This window comes from Brachypodium distachyon, chromosome 3, assembly GCF_000005505.3.
Source record: "Brachypodium distachyon strain Bd21 chromosome 3, Brachypodium_distachyon_v3.0, whole genome shotgun sequence".
NCBI classification, from domain to species: Eukaryota; Viridiplantae; Streptophyta; class Magnoliopsida; order Poales; family Poaceae; genus Brachypodium; species Brachypodium distachyon.
In genome coordinates this window covers 15005486-15027951 of record NC_016133.3, presented here as the reverse complement: position 1 = coordinate 15027951, position 22466 = coordinate 15005486, and the positions used below count along the sequence as shown (strand labels likewise).

The 22466-nt window shown below is 40.8% G+C and overlaps 4 protein-coding genes, 1 long non-coding RNA gene and 1 pseudogene across 16 annotated transcripts; 1 reads left to right on the top strand and 5 right to left on the bottom strand.

Annotated features, from left to right (window-relative positions):
- Nucleotides 1-17: 17 nt before the first annotated feature.
- LOC100830025 lies at nt 18-5765 on the bottom strand. 12 transcript variants are annotated; one of them, XM_010236097.3, is made up of 22 exons: nt 5624-5764; nt 4977-5038; nt 4084-4824; nt 3842-4000; nt 3464-3764; nt 3332-3376; nt 3159-3248; nt 2988-3065; nt 2880-2913; nt 2739-2800; nt 2570-2635; nt 2323-2485; nt 2133-2245; nt 2019-2057; nt 1785-1868; nt 1632-1712; nt 1411-1542; nt 1221-1304; nt 1040-1119; nt 765-830; nt 557-639; nt 18-468 (listed from the first exon to the last, which is right to left on the bottom strand). In XM_010236097.3, the coding sequence occupies exons 3-19, from the start codon at nt 4411-4413 to the stop codon at nt 1040-1042; spliced, it is 1941 nt and encodes a 646-aa protein (XP_010234399.1). In that variant the 5' UTR covers nt 4414-4824; nt 4977-5038; nt 5624-5764; the 3' UTR covers nt 18-468; nt 557-639; nt 765-830. The 12 variants fall into 12 exon arrangements, with proteins under 12 accessions (XP_010234399.1, XP_010234403.1, XP_010234404.1 ...); XM_010236101.3 differs by having other exon boundaries at nt 41-468; nt 2323-2422; XM_010236102.3 differs by having other exon boundaries at nt 41-468; nt 2323-2416.
- A 247-nt stretch (nt 5766-6012) lies between these two features.
- Nucleotides 6013-6922, bottom strand: LOC106866493. The gene is made up of 3 exons (XR_001406863.2): nt 6738-6922; nt 6523-6644; nt 6013-6449 (listed from the first exon to the last, which is right to left on the bottom strand). It is a non-coding gene; the product is annotated as an uncharacterized LOC106866493 (long non-coding RNA).
- Nucleotides 6923-7955: 1033 nt separating this feature from the next.
- On the bottom strand, nt 7956-12691 carry LOC104581329 (protein FAR1-RELATED SEQUENCE 5-like). The gene is made up of 8 exons (XM_024461368.1): nt 12533-12691; nt 11797-11963; nt 11518-11703; nt 10381-10669; nt 9616-10306; nt 9095-9551; nt 8730-9017; nt 7956-8644 (listed from the first exon to the last, which is right to left on the bottom strand). Exons 1-6 carry the CDS (start codon nt 12689-12691, stop codon nt 9331-9333), a joined length of 1713 nt encoding a protein of 570 aa, XP_024317136.1. The 3' UTR covers nt 7956-8644; nt 8730-9017; nt 9095-9330.
- LOC100829106 lies at nt 12260-20704 on the top strand (annotated as a pseudogene).
- On the bottom strand, nt 17431-18189 carry LOC104583559 (cysteine-rich receptor-like protein kinase 2). The gene is made up of 2 exons (XM_010236096.3): nt 17830-18189; nt 17431-17738 (listed from the first exon to the last, which is right to left on the bottom strand). Exons 1-2 carry the CDS (start codon nt 17849-17851, stop codon nt 17431-17433), a joined length of 330 nt encoding a protein of 109 aa, XP_010234398.1. The 5' UTR covers nt 17852-18189.
- Nucleotides 20658-22371, bottom strand: LOC100828803 (cold-responsive protein kinase 1). Its single transcript, XM_010236095.3, has 2 exons — nt 21567-22371; nt 20658-21477 (listed from the first exon to the last, which is right to left on the bottom strand). The coding sequence occupies exons 1-2, from the start codon at nt 22225-22227 to the stop codon at nt 21152-21154; spliced, it is 987 nt and encodes a 328-aa protein (XP_010234397.2). The 5' UTR covers nt 22228-22371; the 3' UTR covers nt 20658-21151.
- Nucleotides 22372-22466: the final 95 nt, after the last annotated feature.

The following is a 22466-nucleotide window of genomic DNA, read 5'->3' as shown; positions in this document are numbered from 1 at the left end:
TATACTTCAACCTTTCATTCAACTAACTCACATCCTTCTCTTCAATCATATCAACGACATCGTGCATTGTTTTTTAGTACCACCAACCAAAATAACACACGCACGTACATTCTTTTTTAGTAGGATGGTACATTCATTTCCAGTACATCCAAAATATCACATGATCAGACAAGCTATTTTGATGTTACATTGGTACATCCAAAATATCACACTATTTGATTTAGGCAGTATCATCTTCTCAACAAAACAACATTGCCTACAGAGTTCGACAATTCACCAATCTTAACACATTCTTCCACACATTATGTATGGAGAAGATCTCACTTCAGCCTTTCTAAAACGTACTTGCTCCTTCATTTGTGAGCGCAGCAGGGCCTTCGACCTCCTCCTTGTTGTTCCTAAGGGCTCTACTGTATACTTTCTTGCCCAAATTCCGTCTCTCGTACACCTTCATACATAAGGTGTGGACTGAATGATACAAATTTACAAAGTTAATTCAAACTCCTATGGTACAGAACACCTAAATTGCAAAATATTGAAACCCAAAACTCCTCACCTGATGCATCTTTCTCGTTTATGTCTCCATCAGGTTCGCCTAGCGCTATGTTTTCATCAAAGTTATTGAAAATTGTAAGAGGCCTGCATAGTTGACAATACAAACTCAGTACATTGAAAGTACCAAGTGAACTTAAAATCTATAGTACATTCAGTCAGTACAGTTATACAACTCGCGTACACCCAGTTCAGTAAGTACAGTTACGAACATTGAGGAGTTTTGTCAGAGATAGGATCCTCAGGTTCATTCATAGTATCCATATTGTACAACTCATCTGCACAGCAAACGTTTGTTCTCAGTCATGACTGATGGGTTTAGGGTTTAGGTACAAAACTATTAAACAGATCATGCACATTTCCTGAATTTCTACTTTCTGAAGCTACAGCCAAACCCTGGGGTACTTCTGAGCCATTATGAAACATCAACACAAATTAATTTCATTCGCGTACACCCAGTTCAGTATTATATAAATACTATAAGTACCTATAATTGTCGATTTTTCCCCTCGTCAGCTGGCACTTCAACATGTCTTTCTCCTTCTACACGTACCTCGTCATATTGTTCTGCTCAAATGCAAATTATTAATTGGAATCATTCTTGCTTATATCTTGTGATATAAATCATCAGTAATTAAATCCTAGTCTAAAAAAACAGGTTTGCCCACCTTCATGCCTAGTACATTCACTGGTTACAATATCTTTCAGTACATCCTCAATAATGACATCTTCATTCCCCATAGCAACTGGATCTGTACTACATATTTAATATTAGTACTAAACTCAGATATGACATATCCAGAACGTTTGTTCTCACTCATGACTGATACTTGTCATAATGCTGGTACAAAAATATACCTGCCATTGTCTGTTCCACAGGTGTCGTGACGAAGAAACTATTTACCAGATCATTGACATTTCCTGAATTTGTGCTGTCTGAACCTCCAGCCAAACCATGGGGTACTTCTGATTTCTCCTCGCTCAGATGTCCTTTGTGAATGACCCATCATAAAACATCGAACACAAATTAATTAATTTCGCATACAAATAGTTCAGTAATATATAAATATTATAAGTACCTATAATTGTCGATTCTTTTCCCTCATCAACTGCCACTTCAACATGTCTTTCTTCTTCTACACGTACCTCGTCATATTGTTCTGCTCAAATAAAAATTATTGATTGAAATCATTCTTGCTTACATGTTCTCATACAAAAATTGGTTTGCATACCTTCATGCCTACTAAATTCACCGGTTTCAATATCTTTCAACACATCCTGAATAATGACATCTTCATTCCCCATAGGAACCATATCTGTAGTACATATATAGTATTAGTACTATAAAATTATTTCAATGCAGGTTACACAAGAGAAGTAAGAAACTACTTATTTTACATATATTTCCCCTCAGTACTCTAAATTTATTTCAATGCAAGGTATACAAGAGAAGCAACATCAAGTACCTGGGATGAGCTCTTTCTCCTTGTTGCAATCTGCGTTACCTAGTAATCACAGCATGCATTATCAATTTTGCGAAACAAACGGATATAAATTATCATGCCTGAGCCAGTACTAACTTGATGAAACAGGAACATCATTGTTGGAAGCTGATCCAACTACATTATGTTCCTGATTATCATCTTGTTGTTCATCCTCCTTCTCTTCACCAACCTGTTCAGGACGGGCACCCCTAAAATAGAACATAGTTTGTCGTGACGTCAGATGTACCGATAATAAAATCCTTCCAACAACATATATTAAACTTGCCTCCTTGAGAGTCTTTTTTTCAGTCGGCGCAATCCAGTTAGCGGTTTGCTTCCTGGACGTATGGCGCATGTGTCCTTCAGAAGTCCAAGTTCTTCTGCAACTAAAATTTTTATTGCATTATGTACATCCAAAGATGTATCTTTTTGAGGTACTTCCTCTGGCACTGTAAGAATCAAATGAATAGCAGTGAAAGAATATGTACGACTAACTGCAGTATGACAAGTACTTGAACCTACGAAATAGGTACCTGCTGATTCATTCATGCGATGGTCTCCTTCTTCAACATCCGGAAGAGCAGAAGGTCCTTCAAGACCTGCAAATATGTTCCACGACCCAATTACTCTATACCACTATGTACATGGGGTTACTGTGCAATACGTACCAATCAGTACATGTACTCTGCAAAACAAACTAACCTTGAACCCCATTGTGCGAATCATTTCCTGCTATTTCAGCATCATTTCCAGTCAATTTGCACCTGCATATCAAAAAAAGGTCGTGTACATCAGTTCTTGTACTACAAAACACTGAATACAACACGATGGTATCAACTGTACCTTTTAGAGGACTGGCTGCCTGAGTTCGTTGCAACTAGACACAGATTATTCATGTTAACACAATATGAAGAAGTTGTTCAATATAATATAATCTGCAGCAGCATTTACCTTCTGCTCGTCGTTTATCTCCGACCTGACTCATGTTGCTGTCCTGACCAACGTTCTCATCATTTTGGTATGCTGGAACTGTTCAAACATAAATACCCAAAAAATAGTTATAAATCAGTACTGTCAATTTCAACTTTTTATGGAAAATTCATATGCACATGAAATTAATACCTTCCAAACCTTTGTTTCCAACTTCTTCTTCCCTTATCCACACACCAGGATTTCGGGGGAGACGACTTGGTCGCTTAGAAGATGTATTGCCTAAACAAGTGTGTGAATCAATGATTATTTTACTTGAAACACTTCATTCAACCATAACACAGTTAGTACAAACAACAAATAACCTGTCACCGTCTCGTCATGAACCAACTGATCTTGACCATGCAGACCTGTCAAAAATATATTACATGCAAAGTTAGCTCATAAAGTAAACATATGAAGTACTGAGAGAATTTGCAAACATGTTCTGCACGCACCTTCCATCCCATGTACATCACTTGTCGTATGTTCCTCTGATTCATCACATGAACTAGAGCTCTCATTTTCCATATGGTCTGCTATCAGATGGAGAAGAAGGTTCTTGCGCTTATCAATATGTCGTTTTAAGTCTTCCACAATGTATCCATCTCCCGCGTGATGATCTTCAACAATCTTGACCAACGCATTGTAACGTCGGAGTTTCCTAGATTGCCTGTCACTTTTATACTTCTTGTTTCTCCTTCTTGATCCTGATGCTTCACTTGCCCTTCTGTGCTCAGACTTAACCTGATTATTCCTCTGTAAACAATATTTGACATATAAGAACAAGACAGTGTTGCAAAATATGGAATTCATACATGTTGTACAACAATTACCTTGTAATAACCATACCACTGGCTTAGATTAACACTATGACAATTCTTGTCCAAATTTATAAGTATGTCTAGTTTCGTCTTCCCATAGCATCTGATTCGCGGAAATACATCGGGTGGTGCTTTGTCAACTCCAAAATTGACCAAGTCCAAATAAAATATCTGTCCGTCAGAATAAATAGAAGTCAGTACATGAGGAACACAATTATTCAAGTTTTCTGCAACTAAGTACTATTGAACCTAACCTGTGGTACAAGGCAACATCCGCCAACTGTGCAAGTGCAATAACCATTTCTCTTCGCATCTTGAACCTTTCTAGCAGCAATACCAATACAATCAAGCACACACTGTGCTAGGTTAACTTGTTTCAACTTGTCAATACTAGTCAGATGAGGCAGTAAAAATCTAGGCTTTTTCGGATCTCGTTCTCTGCAGTCCAGCATAAGTGAAAATGACAAAATGACCACTCCAACTTGGAAAGCGTCCTGCTCTTCCTTTGTACTATGTTCATCGATGGATCTTTCAACAACTTCCATGGCACTCATGATGGTCAGCTCGTCAACCCCCAAGACCATTCGTACTTCATCCTCTATCTCTTTTGGGACATCGTCATCCAATACAGAAATGTGTGTACCCTCGGCTCGCACTCCTAAAATCTGATGTACATGTGAGGGATAAATTGGTGCTCACACCATCCGGGTACTCAAATTCAATGGGCTCCCCATCTGCTTTGGTTTGGTTCAATGTCCAAAGAGAGAATTGCCGATTCCATGACTGCTTAGGAATATGAACCATCCCATCCAAAGTGATATCTTCCATCAAACTTATCTTGAATGGACTGCATTTTTGAAATACCTCATGCAAGATGTTTGGTTTCTGAGAACCAAACAGCTTTGGGCTCCACACTGTATCACAAGGTGGAGGAATGCTGCGCATGGTATGACCACGACCTCTGCCTCTTCGACTTGTTGAAGATGCCTCCACATCTAAGACAACATTTCAGTCAGGATGAGCACTAATTAATTAGATAACATGGAAAATCACTGCTTCTACGATGATTTCAGTAATGATTGTTTTTGATATTCTGTAGCAAAATGCATACATAAGTACGTATGGTACTTTATTCCTCCATCTGTACCTGCATTTGCTGTTCTACTAGCAGACCATCTGGTACGTCCTCTGGACGGGAAGTAACCATATCTGTACAACACGATTAACAATCTGTGAGTACAAATCATTACATAATTGAATTCCTATGTGCAAGGTAAACAAAATGTTCCAGTACATGATACATCCAAGGTGGTATATCGTGGTACAAGAAGAACATAAAGACAGAAGAAGAAGGTTTGTTCTCAACAAATTTCCAAAACCATCTGAATGTTTGTTTGTTCTCATCAAATTCCATGCATTGTCATCACCAAATTGGTAACAAATGTACTCCAACAAAATAATCTCCTAAGGCACTGAACATGCATCCTAAATAGAAATAGATGTACGAGGTAATGAATCTTTGTACAATACGTACTTGTACATTCAAGTACGTATTGTACATGGAATAACATGGACGAAAATAGAAAGAAATAACTACAAGTACATCTGGCAGGGCTAATAAACCACGAAGAAAAGAATAGTACATAAGACAGATCCAGAGTAGAAAGTGATGTACAAAGAGGGATGGAAGGTACAAATAAGGGCGCTTCAAACCAGATCTAACTTGGAACAAATAAGATGTACAAAGAGGGAACATACAAATAAGATGTACAAAGAGGGATGGAAGGTACCAACCTAATCAGAGCCAGCTTCGGGTAGCAAAAGAAGGGCGGTCTTCCAGCAGACGACGGACGGACTCCAAATCCCTTATGTGCTCCAGACCTAATCCCGAATGTGCTTGGGTCACGAAGGGAGTGGAGGGGATAGATATTAAGGAGTTACCAATTTGTGGGACCCACGGCATCAGTACAGAATAATTTGAATCCATTCAGTTCACGGGGCAAACAGAAGCTAACCATTTCAGAATTTAATCTCGCGAAAATGAATATCATTCACAACAATAACTTCACTAATAAGATCTAAGTAATCTGGATATACCTGTACTGCTACATTCACACAGTTTAATCGTCACGTTCTGAAGAAAAATTTAAAGAAAACAGCAAAAATAAATTTACAGAAGCACGTTTGATCCAAAATTATAAAATTCTGCTGTTTCGTACATATAGATCATGCAGTACAACGATCAGTTAACCACATCCAAAATATCTTTGTACGTGTAGGTACATAATAGTCGAAACCTTACTTCACAGGTACATGTTAAGAACAGAACAAAATTCACGATCCATGTAAAGGCAAACTACTCCATCTTCCTCCTCTTCTTGTCCACTCCATCTTCAACCAGGGCATCATCTTTGCGTTTGGGCTGAACAGTGGCTGGACGTTCGGAGCTAGAACCTTCATCCAACATGTGGTACATATGCTTCCCTTCATCCGCATCTTCACGAAGATTTGCATTCGCCACATATGCGAAGTTATCTCCTAAGACAGCTTCTTCTTCCTGCACAATCACAAAACGCGGAGCAACCACAGGAAGAACAATATTTCCCTCGAACTCCTGCTCCTGCGACCATAACCGAATTTTAGAAATGTACAAAGAGGCACAAATAAGTACAACTAGTCCTGAACATTCTTACAGGTTCTGATTCCTCCTCCAGTCCCGATTCAAATCCTATCTCCTCTTCCAGTGATTCATGGACTCTTCAAAATCAGCAGCATAACCGTCCTCATCTTCGGAATTGAAATCCCCAGAAATAACCTTGCAAGCAAATTTTGAAGGAGCCAAGTTAGAAGTGAAGGTACGAACGAAATAAGGTGGTACAACTTCTCAGACAGATGAAACAAAATTTACCTGAAAATGATCCGGAGATCGTCCGTTGACTGAAGATGAAGATGAAGCACTGAGAACCAAGGATTCGACAGACAAAACCAAGGGTGGCATGGGAGCCATGTTTGCTCTTCAATTTCTTAGAGATCTAAGTGGCAAGAGAAAAGTAGCTGCCAAAGAAGGGAAGGCTTTATTTATAGAGGAGTGATTTTCCCTCCCATCAATTCAAAATTGTGTGGCCGGAGTGGCAACACTGAGACCTTTAGTTTTCAAGTTCCCACCGAAAGAACTCATTTGAAATTTGCAGGACCCACCAGTACGAGCTTACTGTTTTCATAATACATGTTGTTTTCAGACTACATGGTGTTTTCATAGTACATGCTGTTTTCATAGTACCTTCTTCTTTCAGAGTACCCTCATGTTTCAACTACCATTATGTTAAAGTATTGGTTTCCTCATTTCTTGTACCCTAATTTGCACTAGGTACTCTCCTTTGTTATGATCTTACTACTTAAATTTACTTCGTAGAGTACTCATGTACCCTGGCTACATCATAAAATTGGTACTTAAACTAATTTGACTATATAGTCATGTACCCTTGCTTATACATACTTTGTTTGCATTTATGTACTTAGTACTACTTGCATTCTTACTCGTAATTGCATTCTTTGGATTCCAATTTGTTTTCCATATGATACAACACATACTGGATATTAAGCTACTTTAACCTTTGTTATGTACGCTCCTGTATTATGATCTCAGGTATGTACTTACTGGTACTTGCATTATTTCGGTACCACAATTATATGTTAATACTACAAACGGAGTGCTTAGTGTCGAATCAAGATGATGTACTATTACTTAAACTAACCACATAATCCTTGGAATTATGAATATTCAGGTACTCGCACAGTAGTACATGCTGCTACCAGAGTACATGCTGTTTTCAGAGTACACACTGAAAGACTATGAACCTTTGAAAGTACATACTGTTTGATGGAATCATATATGGGTAAACACTTACCTCAATCATATATGGATATGTACTATTACTGTTTTCAAAATACATGACACAGTACTACATGTAACAGCAAAATGATCTGATATTTTGGCAAATGAAATCAACACCTCAAATACAGATAAAGTAACAGCAAAAGCAAATTCCAAAGTTCAGTTCTAATGTGCTGATCATGACATGTTTTCAAAACAGCAGGACCAACATACATAACAGGTCATAAAATTAACTGGAAATAAGACAGTCTGGTAGTTAAAGATATTACTCTAACAGCCCAATTAGCTAAACTCCTAGTTCATACTCGATCTGCTGAACATCCACTGAAGATGCACACGCATTTCTACGGTGTCCAAGTACACCACATTTCCCACACTTTGAATCACTTCTCTTCACCGGAGGTTTATCTGGGTTAGCTTTGCACGCCGAACGGTTGTGCCCACTGAGCTTACAAATAGTACAAAACCTTGTCCTCTTCCGATTCAACTCATAAGCAGGTTTGTCCCTTGTGTTAGTTGGTCTTCCTTCGGGTCTATTACGCACAGGTGCTATTACTCCAATATGGAGCTGTCCAGGAGCAACATCACAAGAATCTGGTGGTTCCGGATGTACATTTGTAATGGCAAGAAGCTCTTGAAGACTGCGTCCATCTGTTTGCTGGTACATTTCTCCATACCTTTGTTCCATCGAGAATATATTTGAGTACATCATGGTAACAATCAATATTCTTATCGCCTATACTTGCAAGTTCAAGTGCTGCAACGTGTAATGAGGCATGTCGATAAGATTGTGACCTTGTTGAACCTCTGTCCTTCTGCAGATGCGCCAAATGGTCCGGAAGAACATCACTTGCATCTTTTGTCCATCGCTTCAATATATGAGCTTGAGGTACCTTGTCAACTCCAAGTCGTAGCATCACCTAATGCAACGGAATTTATATTAGCAAACAAAGAACACAACCAAACTGAGTGAAACAAATTACTTCAATGGAACAGAATTTATACCCTAATAGAATGACAACATATCATGCCCATATGTTCAGCAAGTCCACATTCACAAGTGTATTGTCCTCCATCATCACTTATAGTAACCTCATAATGTACTTTCGACCACTTTTCCCTTCTACTGGCATCAGAATGAACTGTCAAGTATTTCTTATTTGGTACCACCTCAATCACATTGTACGCCGCACTGTCAAATATGTGTTCACTGAACATCTCCAGCATAACACTTGTGTAAATTGTAGCGGCATGCTTCTCAATAGGCCACCCTGTTTTCAGTACGACACCACCCTGTGCAGGAAGAAACAAGAATGAGAGGGTGGATATATATTTCATTAAAGCACATTTGAACTGCATATTGTACGTACCATTCGAGTTCTCTGATTCTCTGAATCTTCCTTCAAAATTCGATCAGCAAGAAGTTTGTTGTACTGCTTGACAAATAAATGCATGGGAGCACCAGGAGGTACATATCCTTTCAGCATGTGATTGGCACTCTCGCTTCGTTGAGTGCTGGTCATTTTTGCACAAAACACACCACTGAAATAGGGTTTTGCCCAACGATGCCGCGATTCATAAATAGGTGTCAGAAAATGATGCTCCTTCAGATCATATTTCTCCAAAATTTCTTCCCATGCAGCCTCAAATTCTGGTACATTATGCTGTAGTTAATCAACTTGTGGAACTCAGCCTTGAAAGTACTGTACTTCGTGTAAACTGAACCAAGCCTCTCTTTCGCCATCTTCAAAACATGCCATTTGCACCAACGGTGAGTTGTCTGCGTGAACACACGTTCGATTGCAACCTCCATTGCTCTGCATTGATCTGTTACGTCACTATCAATACACATTTTAATTAAAAACAAAAAGCCAACAGTCTACGATATTACCTGTCAGTATAGTTATAGGAGCTTTGCCGCCCATGAGTGAAGTAAACTCACGGAAAATCCACTCAAAGCTTTCAATTGTTTCTTGTCGCATAAGAACTCCACTAAATATGATACTTTGGAAATGATTGTTGACCCCAACAAAAAGCCCAAATGGCATACCATATAGATTTGTCTTGTAAGTTGTATCAAAGGTAATGGCATCACCAAAATACCTATAATCCAACTTACTCTTCCCATTTACCCAAATTAGTGTTCTAATTCTACCATCGGAATCCAAATCTGCAGTATAAACGAACGATGGATCCTCATCTCTCATCTTTGTAAATAAATCTATTGTCTTCCGTACATCATCATTTGCTTCCTCTTTTGAAATTTGCTTACAAAGATTCTCAAGTGAACGCTTGTTGAATGGTATGTCTTCAGTTGAACCAAAATAGCTACCAAGGATGCTGTACACCTTTGTTAGAGGAACATTGTTCTCCCTGAGATTACGTACCAGCTCCCTTGTGTAACGATCGATATGTTTGTGAGATGGCCAACACATCTTTTCTCCATTGCTCCAAGAAAGCTTATGATTATGAACCAGTCTGCATTCCTTGATGTACCAACCATGGTCTTCACTCCTCAATAGCCTAATGAACGTTCTGCATCCACACCTCACGGAAGAAGTATTCTTCTTCTTCGGAGTTCCCTGAAACATAAAAACCATTCAGTACCACATAGGATCAGTAATTACTTGTCGTAAAAGAAAATTGGTAATAGTACCTCACAACCACAGACAATCTCTTGCATTGTTTGATACACAACATCCTTCTTAGGTCCGGATTTACATTTGTAACTTTTGCTTTTCCCATAACGAATGCCGAACCCAACTTCCCATGAATACAAATTGAAATATTCATAAGCTTCTGGCAAAGAGCCAAAACAAAGACCAATTTCTGGAAGTAATATATTTTCACTTGTCCTGTGTGCAAACCCTCGTAGAGCATTCTCAAGGGGACTACATCGACCAGGTACTGGAAGCCGCACAGCTGGTCCAGCATCAAACTTTTTCCTATGTCCTCACAATACAAGTAAAATACGTATTACAATACATTGAGAATCAAAGTAAGTACAAATTGGTACTCCACGTTTAAGTTAATTCATAACAAAAACATCTGTGCTGGAAACTTAGGTACCTAGTATCAAAACTTATATGGAAAACAAATTGGATAAAGTAGTAACAAATATGTAATCATAGTTGAAAAGTGCTGGCGAAGTACTAATACTGTCTTATACCGACAACATTAATACAGCGACTACATAGTATATCTTCCCTGCCAGTACCAAAAATTACTAGACCTGAATCACTCAGTAATAACTTTTGTGAGAACACAAAGTACTGGCATAAACAAATATGTCTTAAGTACAAGTACCAACCAGTAGTAACAACATAGGATTATGTACCTTCATACTTCACTGAAAACTAAGTCTACAGAATACTAAGAATGGTGATACAACAGAGTACTCGCATAAAATTTATTGGTTTCCTTACATGCAAGTACTGAAATTCTTTGTAAACTTAGTTTACGTACTTAAAATAGGTACCTTAATAATGTCTATATAATTACAAGTACAGTACATTGTACCCAGTTTACCTTATGGTTGTCCTATATTATACCAAGGTTACATAGTACTAAAGGTAAATGGATTGTTAACATAGGTACCTATTTTACGTACTTAAAATGGGTACCTTCATAATGTCTATATAATTTTAAATAGGTTGTGATATAATATAGTACAACCATAAGGTAACAGGATCGCTAACATGCAGGTACTGAAAAAAATCATGAATTTTTAACAATATTTTACAAGCTTGACATATGTACCTTCGCTAAGATAAGGTACATTTTCAAATCTAACCTTCGAGAAGACGCAGATAACCCACTTTCTTCAACGGAAACAGCACCTACTTCACTCCACTCCTCAAGCGAGGCTTCGTCAGCACATTGTGGTACATCGCTTCTGCAATTTCTTTCTCCAACCTCCTGGTTATCGCATGAACCAAAGCTGCAGGCTGAGGAAGAACCAATCCCAACTTCCATGGATCTGACGCCGAAATCAAAGAAAATCAATTCACAAGAGGTACGAGCAAGAGAAGTTAGGAGGAACAGTTCGAAGGAAGGAAGAAAGAAGCAGTACCTTGCGGGTTCATCCATCAGGCTCGCCGATGGTACATAATTGCGAAAGATTGGATTTCTAAAACCGAATGGAGCCACGAGCTTCAGTGCTTGACGAAGAAGAAGACCACGAGATATTTTTAGTCTGGCTAAGCAAAATCCATTTCCACTATCTCCTTTCACAGATCCCTATGCGTAATCCTGTGGTTCAAACGGGGGGGGGGGGTGTTAAATCGTGGGGGGTTGAACAGACTCGGCTTCGCATGACCACACCATGTTATGCAAAGGCTGGCTGCTTCGGCGATGGTATCGTCCCGGAACTTGGCAGAAATTTGCTCAACGTGGCTCCAATTTTAAATCCGTTTTGCTAGCGCACAGGCGCCTGGAATTTTTGCAAATTTCAGTCGATTTCTACACCGTCCGTTGTGTGCATCGAGATCCGTGAAATTTGTTGAGCTTTTCCTTTTTCTTTTGGTTTCCTCCGCTCCCTTTTTGCTGGTCTTTGACTGACGCTTGGAGTTCTGGAGGCTGGAGCCTGGAGGGTTGGGCGGAGAGGGGAACCAGGGAGAGGCGATTTGCTTTCCGCTCGTCGGCGTCCGGAGCACGTCGAGCTGCTCAGCCGGTCGCTGCATCTGCGCCCGGCGGCCGCCGGCACAGGTCCGCGCCAGCCTCCTCTTCTGCAGCGTCTCGATGGACGCCACAAACCCGGACAACGCACCGTCCGCCGGCGAGGAGGCTCAGGAAACGGCGGCCCCGACGAGGATGAGGAGGAACAGGGAGCTGGCGTTGTGGAGCGCGTAGAGGAGGCCGCTGAGCCTGGCATCGGCGGCATGGAGCAGCAGCCGCTCGTCCAGCTGCGGCAAGAGCGGCACGATCCGCGACTTGGACAGCGCCCGGTTCTCCTCCTCCACCACCATGGCTTCCCTCCTCGGCACAGAGATCACCCTCATAACATGTGAGTTGCCAGTGCGTCTTTGTTTTAGGCCGCTTCCTCGTGCTTTTGGAGCTCATTTCACCAGCGGCGTTTTGGTTGCGGGGGATGAGGCGTTTGATCTGTTGATGTCTGCTCGTTATTGTGATGTAGCGCTTGCGGTAGTTTCTAGTTTGGAAAGCTTTCTAGGGCTCATTCCCCCTGCGACGAATTGGTGATCGATGCGGTTGGGTTTGATTTTGGTGGTGTGTGCTCGAAGTTGTGGTGAGCGTCTGAACTGTAACTAGCTATACTAGGTTATTTTGTGCTTCACGTTCAGATTACAGCTCCAATCCTGTTGCTTATCTGTTAGATGATGTGATATGGGTATGTCCTTAGTTATGTAATGCATATCATACATCTATCAACTACTGAAAGTAATTTGTTCCATGAGTAAATTTTTTGTCATTTGGACCTAATCGAACAAATGTTCATTTTATGGTTCTAGGTATTTCAGTTAGCAGGGTAGTGCAGGTCTTGTGTGTCTTTGCCCTATCATTTAAATGTACTGAATGTTAATTTCTTATGAACTTAACTACACTAAGTTTCAGCAAATTGCACTTCCCAGTATACATTATTGCACTAGTCTATAAATGCAATCATAATATAATCAAGATGAAGTTGTACTTTGATTTTGTCCAATTCTAACAACTTGCACACAATATATGTCGTTCATAATCCAGTCAAGATGCAGTTGCACTTTTCCTATAAAAAAAAGATGCAGTTGCACTTTGATTTTGGTTTTTAGTTCTACATTTTGTTAGCATGCTTTTGAAATATGGACTCCACTGTCCTTTTAATTTCAAATACATTGCTTCCACTCTTGCAATCATTTTGTCAAATTGCAAACTAAATGGAGGAGAGTTTTGACTGCGAGGGAGGCAGGGGCGTGTTGCAGGAGCTAAAATAGTTAGTCCCTAACCTAAGACAGTGCACATTTTTCTGTGTATTTCCTGGAAAGTAATAGGAGTTTTATCTATGTATTTTGCAATAGATTTCTTTTATCTGGACCCCAGATGCCTTATCATTTCGTACAGTAGATTTTTGGTTCTTTTTGGTGTTGATTATTTTATTCTTTGTTTCATTGTCTAGATCTGTCCCCTCATGTATTTCTGTTATATATTAGACCCCATATTAGACTGCAGTATAGGACGGTTGCAGATTTTATTTAAGTTAACCCTTAAAATGGTCAAATAGCCACCCACATATATTTTGTTTAGGATTACTTTGGTATGGTCCAATGTTCGCAGATGCATCCAAATTTTTTCGCAATCTTTTGTTAGAAGTAGTTGAAACTTAGTTTGTACATACCTCTTTTAAGTGTTCTCACCTGTATTGCTCAACTAGGTGAATGTCTTCCATTTTTTTTAAACTTATTTGAGAAATTTTTTGCACTGTTTTTTCTGGCATCTGATCACACGTATTAAATTAGGTGGTTTTTAATAACTCATGTACGTGCAATTTTGCTCCATTTTTGTGACTGCTCTAAGCATGTGTTTTTTGCAGCCCCTCACAAATATTTTGCACGTGTTTGAAATGTGCAATTCTAGTATATACTAAGTGCAATCTCCGTATTTTTGCTGTAATTCTAACTTGTAGTAAGTGAAATTTAGCTATGGTTATTTAGGCTGCCAGAAGTAACTACAAGGATCTTTTACTTTGCTAAAAATCAACACATCCGTAATACCATTTCCGGTTCTGTTCAACTATAGGGGTATGCTCAACGGCATCACCCGTAATTCCACTTCTCTATCATTGTTTTATGGCTCATGGTGCTTAATCAGTTGAAATTTTTTGTTTTTTCCGGTTAAAACTTTTTTTTTTGTTGCGCTGCCGTTTTAATTTAATTGCACTACAAACTTCTGAAATTCTAATCGTACCTAATTGCAATTTACATTTTTTGGGTCAGGTTTTTGGAATCTTAATGTCTGACGAATTTTTGGCACTACAAGATGATTAAATCTGAACACTTTTAGGTGTTTTGACCATACGAAAATTTTGGAAATCTGAATGTTTGATGAACTTAGAACAAACTCTCTAAATTTCTGTTTAGGGATAATGCTTTGGTTGATACCGTAGCTGTTTTTTGTTCCAAAGCTTAATCTTTTCATTTCTTTAGTTATTCTATTCTATCCAGAAACTGAACCCACTAGCTGAAACTTAGAACACTGCCATTTCTTTTGTTTGTGGCCATAATTTTCCACAGCTATTGAAAGCTGTAACATAAAATGTTCCATTTTGAATTTTTGTCCTTGGCCCCTAGCCTCCATTTTGAATTTTGAATTTCGACATCAGTTGTTTGTTTTCCTTACTCAATTGCATGTAGTTTAATATGCGCAATCGGGTGTCTTATCGAATGCATTTGCAGCTGTTTCTTATTGGAATTGCACCACAGTATTTGGTTCCTTTTTTGTTGGTTCAGAATTCTGTCCTCATCGACGGAGTTTCGCCTGTGGGTTCCGCAGTCCTTGCGGTGAGTCACAGGCTCACAGCAGCCTGGTTCCCTCCTGTTAGTTCTCATGTGGTTTTTGTCTCGTCGAGGGGACAGGAGCAGAGTTAGGCGCCCTTTTCCATCGCTCTCGTCTACGACGGAGCTTTCTTCTCCTGCAGTGACTATTCTGTCTCCGGTGGAAATGTATGGTCTCTTGTGGTTTTTGTCTCAATCGATAATTTTCTGGTTCTATGCGGTACGGGAATTTAGGTGTGTGGGTGGTTGACTTTGGGGCGTAGCATCCATACCAGGTATCTGTTGCCCGGGCCGCCAGTAACGATTGTTGGCGCTCCTTTGTGTTATCCTGCAGGTTGTGACCCTTTGTGGTTGAAGGCCGGCTAGCTGCAGTAGTGTGCATTTAGCCAATTTTACCCAGTTTTGATGTATATGTATATGTTGTGGTTATGTTGTTCAATATATATGCTTTGTCTATGTCCAGTGAAAATATATAATTTAGCTTTTGTACTTTTGGAACTAGTAATACCCTAGCAAATCATTTCATGGGCATTTTATGGTCCTATGCTATTGCAATTCTACCCATACTTTTTTAGCTAGTACTGCTTGGATTCTAGCCTTTCCTAAGCACCATTTAGGTCCTGTAACAGCTCATTATGGTTACTGTTTTTCTGTTTTATCGATATGGCTACATTGCAGTTTTAAATTTTTAATTTGCTACTTGTCTAAATTCGTAATTGCACTTCAATTGAATGTTTTTCGCATCTCTACTACTGTTGCAATTCATATGTATGCCTTCTGCAATTGCTAGCCTATGTAATATCAATTGCATCTTTGCAATCACTATGCCTTCTAATTTCTCTCTTCTACCTTTTTGTGTTTTTTTCTCTTTGGAAGATCAAGCCCCTGCTGTTGATTGCAATTGCACTTTTTTTGGCAGTGCAATTTTTCTTGTAAGCAGCTGCAATTGCAGTTTCCTAATTACCAAAATCAAATCGTATTTCGAAAATGAATACAGGGGCTTGTGTTCAAAATGCAATAAGAATTGTACTTTTCCCCCCAATGCAATCTAGCTTATAACCTTCTGCAATCTGTTTACTAGTTATTCATATTCAGTTTTGAAATGCAATAAGGGGGCGTTGACTTGAAAATATATCTTCTTTAATATGAATTGCACGTTCTCCCAGCGCATGTTAGCTTATAACCATTTGCAATTGCATAGAGACTTTTTGGGAACCATTTTATTTCTTTTCGATGCAGGCAGATCGTACCCAATATGTGCAGTGCTTTGTTCTTTGTTACCCAATTGTGGTTACAGTAGGATCAAAAGTCATAAATTTTCTGTAGGAAAAAACCAGGAGTCTTGATTTTGTGCAGTGCTTTGTTCTTTGTTACCCAATTGGGGCTTACAAAAATGTGACTGTTTGTTGTCTTCTAACCAGGCGACTTGTTTTTAAACAAATAACAGGCAACTGTTTGAAGGTCCAAAACAGGTGACTGGTTTGGTTGCAAAAACCAGACGCCTGGTTTGAAGGACTAAAACAGGCACCTGAGCGTTAGACAGACCCATTTTAAATTCTAGCAAAATACTCGAATACTAACTTGATTTATTTTTTGTCTGGAATAGCTTGATTTTTTTTTGAATGCCTTATAGCTTGATTATTTATAACAACGCACATTGGTCTACTTCCAGAATCGGTTGGTTTATTTTCAACATAAACGAAGCATCTGATTTTTTGATCTTCTAATTTCTGATTTTAATTGGATTAGTTGAACTGATCTTCTCTTTCAGTTTCTTGGCTCCTCGTTGCTCTCCACTTTTCTATCCGAAACACTTGTTATACTGACATAAATGGTTAGAAGAAATGAAGGATCATAATGCTCAATGTTCATTCTCCTTTCTACTTGATGCGGAAACTCGTCATGGATCATAACATCAGTCATTTCATTGAAATGTAAATATTGAAGTAACTAGAGCAGATGCGTGTATATACCAAGTGCAATTTGGAATTTTGTAACATTTCTATAAAACATCTGCAAAACCAAAACTACTTGTATGCATCATGGAGAGCCTCTCAGAAACAGGATGACACATCTTCAAAACCACGACGAAGCAAATTTGGAAAATACGGAGTCATCCACATAACAAGTTATGTCTAGTACGTGTTTGGGCTCTCACTACTAGAGGCACGAGCAACAATAGTCGTCCTCAAAGTTGATACATAGAAAGCGAGATCGAATCAACGGCCACGATTGCGGAGGCAGCAGAGAACCTTGCACATGGTTGGCCTCTTCTGCGGATCCTCGTGGGTACAAAGCACACCAAGCCTGAACATGGCCACCATCTCCTTGAGGTATCGCGCTTGATCAGGGATTGCCACATCAAAGACGTCGCTGAAATCTCCAGTGTTCTCCATCAGGCGTTTGCAAGAGGTTGCCAAGTGGCCACTCGCAACCGCTTTGTTGGCCACCCGCCCAGTGACGAGCTCCAGCAGCACCACACCAAGGCTGTACACGTCAACCTTGGAGGTCAATGCAGTCGTGTATTCTGCAGAAAGTACATTAATTGATCCATGCATGAGGTTCTGTAATCTCTGTCATTAGGCAGAAAAATTAAGTGCATTGCAGACCAGTCTCACCTGGAGCCGTATGGCCCACCATGTTGACAGCAGGGAGCTCCCATATTGGCACCGGTTGGTCCGTTCCAGCAAGGTTGATCCGTGCAAGATCAAAACCTGCGATCTTGGGCTTGAGACCAGTGTCAAGCAATATATTGGTAGAGTTGATGTTGTGGTGCACGATGGGGCGATTGTGCCCATGATGCAGGTAGCAGAGCCCTCCAGTGACAAAGTTTCATGATGGGTTTAAATACTGGATTAATGGTTGTGATCGCCATGTGCATATATACTGGATTAAGGTCCTGGAGGAACTAATTCCATGATGGGTTTAAAGTTAATAGATTACTGCTTAAGAACATTTAGGCCAAAACCTGACAAAGTTTCTACTCCCTGGTGACACTAATTTTGGTACATTAATGGTTGTGATGGCCATGTGCATATATGGTTTTTGGTCTGGCTAGTGACATGCTCAAAGCTCACAGAACTATTTTTACAGCGCTAACTGAAATTCTGGGCACAAGTAATTCTGAAGCATGATTAAATTGACTTCTGGGTGATCAAACTTGAACATGAATCATTTAGTTATCATGGCTCATTGATTTGCTTGACTAATATGGCTAAGGAACATAATCTGAAGGCTGGTTTCAGGAGTTCTAAACCTTTTTTCTGGAACCTGAATATCTTCTACAGAATTATATCTATTTCGTTAGTAAAGAAATCTGCAATTACCTGCTCTGTGACCTCAAAGTAGTAAAGTTCAGTTTATGCTCCCTAATCTCTGCATTTTATTCAGATAAGTAGGCAAATAAGGCATTCGTTCACAAAGCATCATATCAGCTTTATGCTATGAGGCATAGGAGCTTAAGTGAATTTCTCGGTTCAGAGATGTGCCTGTGAACATGTATTAACGGTAGTGTGCTAAAAGTGGAATAATTTCTTCCAGTAATATGATTGTGTAGAGTATGTATCTCTTACATATTTTTTGGGAAATATGTGTGCTTTTGTGGACTTGGAAACTCCAGGGTGTTGGGCTAGCTATTGTTTGGTTGTGGTAAACCATTGGTTCTGTCATACTGCACTTGTTCTTACTAGTTTAGTGGTTTTGTTATGTGTTCTGCCATGCTTTGCGTAAATCTTGAGATATTTTGGTTGCTGTGTGCTAATGCAATGGTCTCTACTACTTCTAGCACTCCCTCCGGCCGGAATTACTTGTCTCAGATTTAGTACAAAGTTATACTAAATCAACGACAAGTAATTCTGGCCGGAGGGAGTAGTATATTCTATTAACTAGTTCAGGCTTGTGATGCTGATTGCTTATTTTGGTCCTCTAAATGCTAAATGTTATTTGATTGAGATTAGCTCTGCTAATTAACTCCTCTGGGTACCTAGTTATAAGTCATGTGCATGTAAACTCATGTGGTGTCCCTGTACCTAGCAATCCAGCATTTTGATCTATGGTTGTGGCTGTGTGCATCATGGCCGGGAGAGACCCCCTTCTCTTATGTACATTTTTAACTATTTGTACCGAGGCATTTTGGCTCAATCCGAATTGAATTCTGTTATGTATACAAGTCAATGGACACTGACACGAACCTCTTTATGTTGCAGGTTGTTGTTATTAGCAGTGTGGTGGTGCAGGTGCTGACAATGAGTCCATGGAGTTTCTCGCCCTTTGGATGCTCCTGGCTCAGCAAGAGAAGCAATTGTCATGTTTTGTGTTACAATGAGCAATATATGATTAATAACCTTGGCGACGACAATGCCATGAGCAACATTGTTGATGGTGGCACCTGGAGGTCGGTATTGTACCGAATTCCCCTGCAGGACACATTGACGCCAGTGGTCGTGAAGAAGTTGCAGAACAAGAGTGGACCAGTGGATGCTACCCCCGATTGTCGACGTCAGTCTGAGCTGAACTTGCTGGGCCGCATTGGCCATGGCAACATCATCAGCCTTGCTGATTGGATTCGCAGGGACAACTTTATCTTGATCGTCTACGACCACAAGGAGAATGGTAGCCTCCACCAGTGGCTGCATCATGATCCTGCAGAGAGGGTGCTGGACTGGCCGACGAGGCGGGCCATCGCCGTTGCCGTTGCAGGAGGGCTCTGCTACCTGCACCACGGACGCAAGAGCCCCATCGTGCACGATAACATCAACTCTACGAACATCCTGCTTGACATTGGCCTCAAGCCGAAGATTGCTGGGTTCGATTTTGCACAGGTCAACCTTGCTGGACCTGATCAACCGGTTCCGATATGGGAGCTCACTACTGGCAACATGTTTGGTTACACTGCTCCAGGTGAGATTAGTTTAACTACAAAACTCAACACAATGTTTTTCACTGCATATATTCATGGACCAACCGATTTAATTGCTGCAGAATATGTAACCATGGTGACCACCGCCAAGGTTGACGTGTACAGCCTCGGTGCTGCTGGAGCTCGTCACCGGTCGGGTGGCCAACGCAGCTGTTGCGGATGGCCACTTGGCAACCTGGGCAGGGAAACATTGCAACCACCTGATGGAGAACACCGGTGATTTCAACGACGTCGTCGACATGGCCATCCCGGATCGAGTGCGATACCTCAAGGAGATGGCCTCCATGTTCAGGCTCGGCGTGGATTGCACCACCGAGAAGCCAGAGGAGAGGCCACCCATGCACAAGGTTCACTGCCGCCTCCGTAGCCGTGGTCGCTGATTCGGTCTCGCCTGATGTTTATCAACTCTGGTCAGAGCGGATAACCTAATAAATTGTACTGCGGATGTCTGATATATGTTCCAAATATGTTTCTTCGTGGTTTCCATGATGTGTTTGTTTCAGACAGGATTTTCAATATCCAACCAAGTTTTGGTTTCACACATGTTTCATAGAAATTTTGGGGAATTCCATGACTATGACCCATGTACCATGCCCAAATTTAGTCAACTAAATAGCATTTGAGCCCCATGAATCGATTTTTGTTATTTAACAGAGTCAAATTACTTAGACCATTTACCCAAATAATTGGACTGTACAAACAATCGCTAGGTCACGAAGTAAGATTCGAGCAAAAAATAAGCACTATGTGAAAAGCCTCCACACTTTGCCGATCCACTAACAACGAGGAGCCGAAAAATGAGCACAACCGGAGAACAATTAGGAGCCAAAGTGAAAAAACATGTGTGGAACCAAAACTTCCTTGGATCTTGGAAAATTTGTCTGAAACAAGGATGACACATCATAGAAACCACGGCGGAACAAATTCGAAATATACAAGCCAATTTATTCGGTTATCCGCTTTGACAGCTTTATCACGGGCAATAATAGTCTTGGAGTTCTTAAATAGCAGGCGAGACCGAATCAATGACCACGGTTTCGGAGGCAGGATAGAACCTCGTGCATGGGTGGCCTCTCTCGCGGGTCCTTGTCAGTGCAAGCCACACCCAGCCTGAACGTGGCCGCCATCTCCTTGGAGTACCGTGCTCGATCTGGGGCTGAGATGGCCATGTCGATGACATGGCTGAAATCTCCTGCATTCTCCATCAGACGGTTGCAATGATTACCGGCCCAGGTTGCCGAGTGGCCATCCGCAACAGCTTTGTTGCCAACCTGCCCGGTGACAAGCTCCAGCAGCACCACACCGAGGCTGTACACGTCAACCTTGGAGGTCACCGCAGTCGTATATTCTGCACCAATTACATTAATCAATCCATGCATGAGTTTTGTGAACTTGTAATTAGGCAGACAAATCAAGTAATTTGTAGATTCATCTCACTTGGAGCCGTATACCCAAACATGTTACCAGCAGTGAGCTCCCAGATTGGGATCGGTTGGTCAGGTTTGGCAAGGTTGACCCGTGCAAGATCGAAACCTGCGATCTTTGGCTTGAGGTCGGTGTCAAGCAAGATGCTGGAAGAGTTGATATTGTAGTGCACAATGGGGTTGTTGCGTCCGTGGTGTAGGTAGTAAATCCCTCTGGCGACGCCGATGGCGATGGCTTGCCTCGTAGGCCAGTCCAGCACCCCGTCTGCAGTCAGCTCAGGGTAGCGCAGCCACTGATTGAGGCTGCCGTTCTCCTTGTGGTCGTAGACGAGCACGATGAAGTTGTCCTTGACAATGCAAGCTACAAGACTGATGATGTTGTCATGGCAAATGCTGTCCAGCAAGTTCACCTCCAACTGGCAGCGGTCGTCGAGACTGGCATCCACTGCACTTCCTGTCTTGTTCTCCAACTTCTTCACGATCACCGCCCTGGATGTGCCCTGCGGGTGAACTTGGTACGTCACCGACCTCCAGGGACCACACTCGATGCTGCTAATGGCATTCCAATCACTAAGGCTGTTAAGGATATCTTGCTCATTGTAAATCAGAGGTTGACAATTGCTTTTGCTGAGCCCGAAGCATCCACGGAGCGAGAAATTACGTCCTGGATTCATCGTCAGTACCTGCACCCTCACACCGCTAATAGCAACAACCTGCTATTAGCCCATGAATAAGTTGGTGTCAATTAGCAAATTTATTCTAAAGTGAAGCTGAAGAGATCAAAGCCGAAAGAATCTGACTTGCGAGAAAACCAGATGAGAAATAGATTGCCAAAATGTGATCAATTTATGTTGAACCAACCAAGTACAATATACTAGTAACAAGCCCAGCAGGGCAGACTCCGAAGTTCAGG

Bases quoted from the DNA above. Each gene is read 5' to 3' on its own strand.
- LOC104581329 (XM_024461368.1), bottom strand. From the start codon at position 12,691: ATGGTGGTGGAGGAGGAGAACCGGGCGCTGTCCAAGTCGCGGATCGTG. The intron at 10,670-11,517 runs GTTAGATTTGAA...GTGAGGACATAG, and splicing joins TTATCTGCGTCTTCTCGAAG to GAAAAAGTTTGATGCTGGAC. The intron at 10,307-10,380 runs GTACTATTACCA...TTTATGTTTCAG, and splicing joins AGATTGTCTGTGGTTGTGAG to GGAACTCCGAAGAAGAAGAA.
- LOC100830025 (XM_010236097.3), bottom strand. From the start codon at position 4,413: ATGGTCTTGGGGGTTGACGAGCTGACCATCATGAGTGCCATGGAAGTT. The intron at 4,001-4,083 runs GTTAGGTTCAAT...TCTGACGGACAG, and splicing joins GATGTTGCCTTGTACCACAG to ATATTTTATTTGGACTTGGT. The intron at 1,713-1,784 runs GTATGCAAACCA...TTATTTGAGCAG, and splicing joins TGAATTTAGTAGGCATGAAG to AACAATATGACGAGGTACGT.
- LOC104583559 (XM_010236096.3), bottom strand. From the start codon at position 17,851: ATGGTGGGCCATACGGCTCCAG. The intron at 17,739-17,829 runs GTGAGACTGGTC...TACTTTCTGCAG, and splicing joins GGTGGGCCATACGGCTCCAG to AATACACGACTGCATTGACC.
- LOC100828803 (XM_010236095.3), bottom strand. From the start codon at position 22,227: ATGAATCCAGGACGTAATTTCTCGCTCCGTGGATGCTTCGGGCTCAGC. The intron at 21,478-21,566 runs GTGAGATGAATC...TAATTGGTGCAG, and splicing joins GTTTGGGTATACGGCTCCAA to AATATACGACTGCGGTGACC.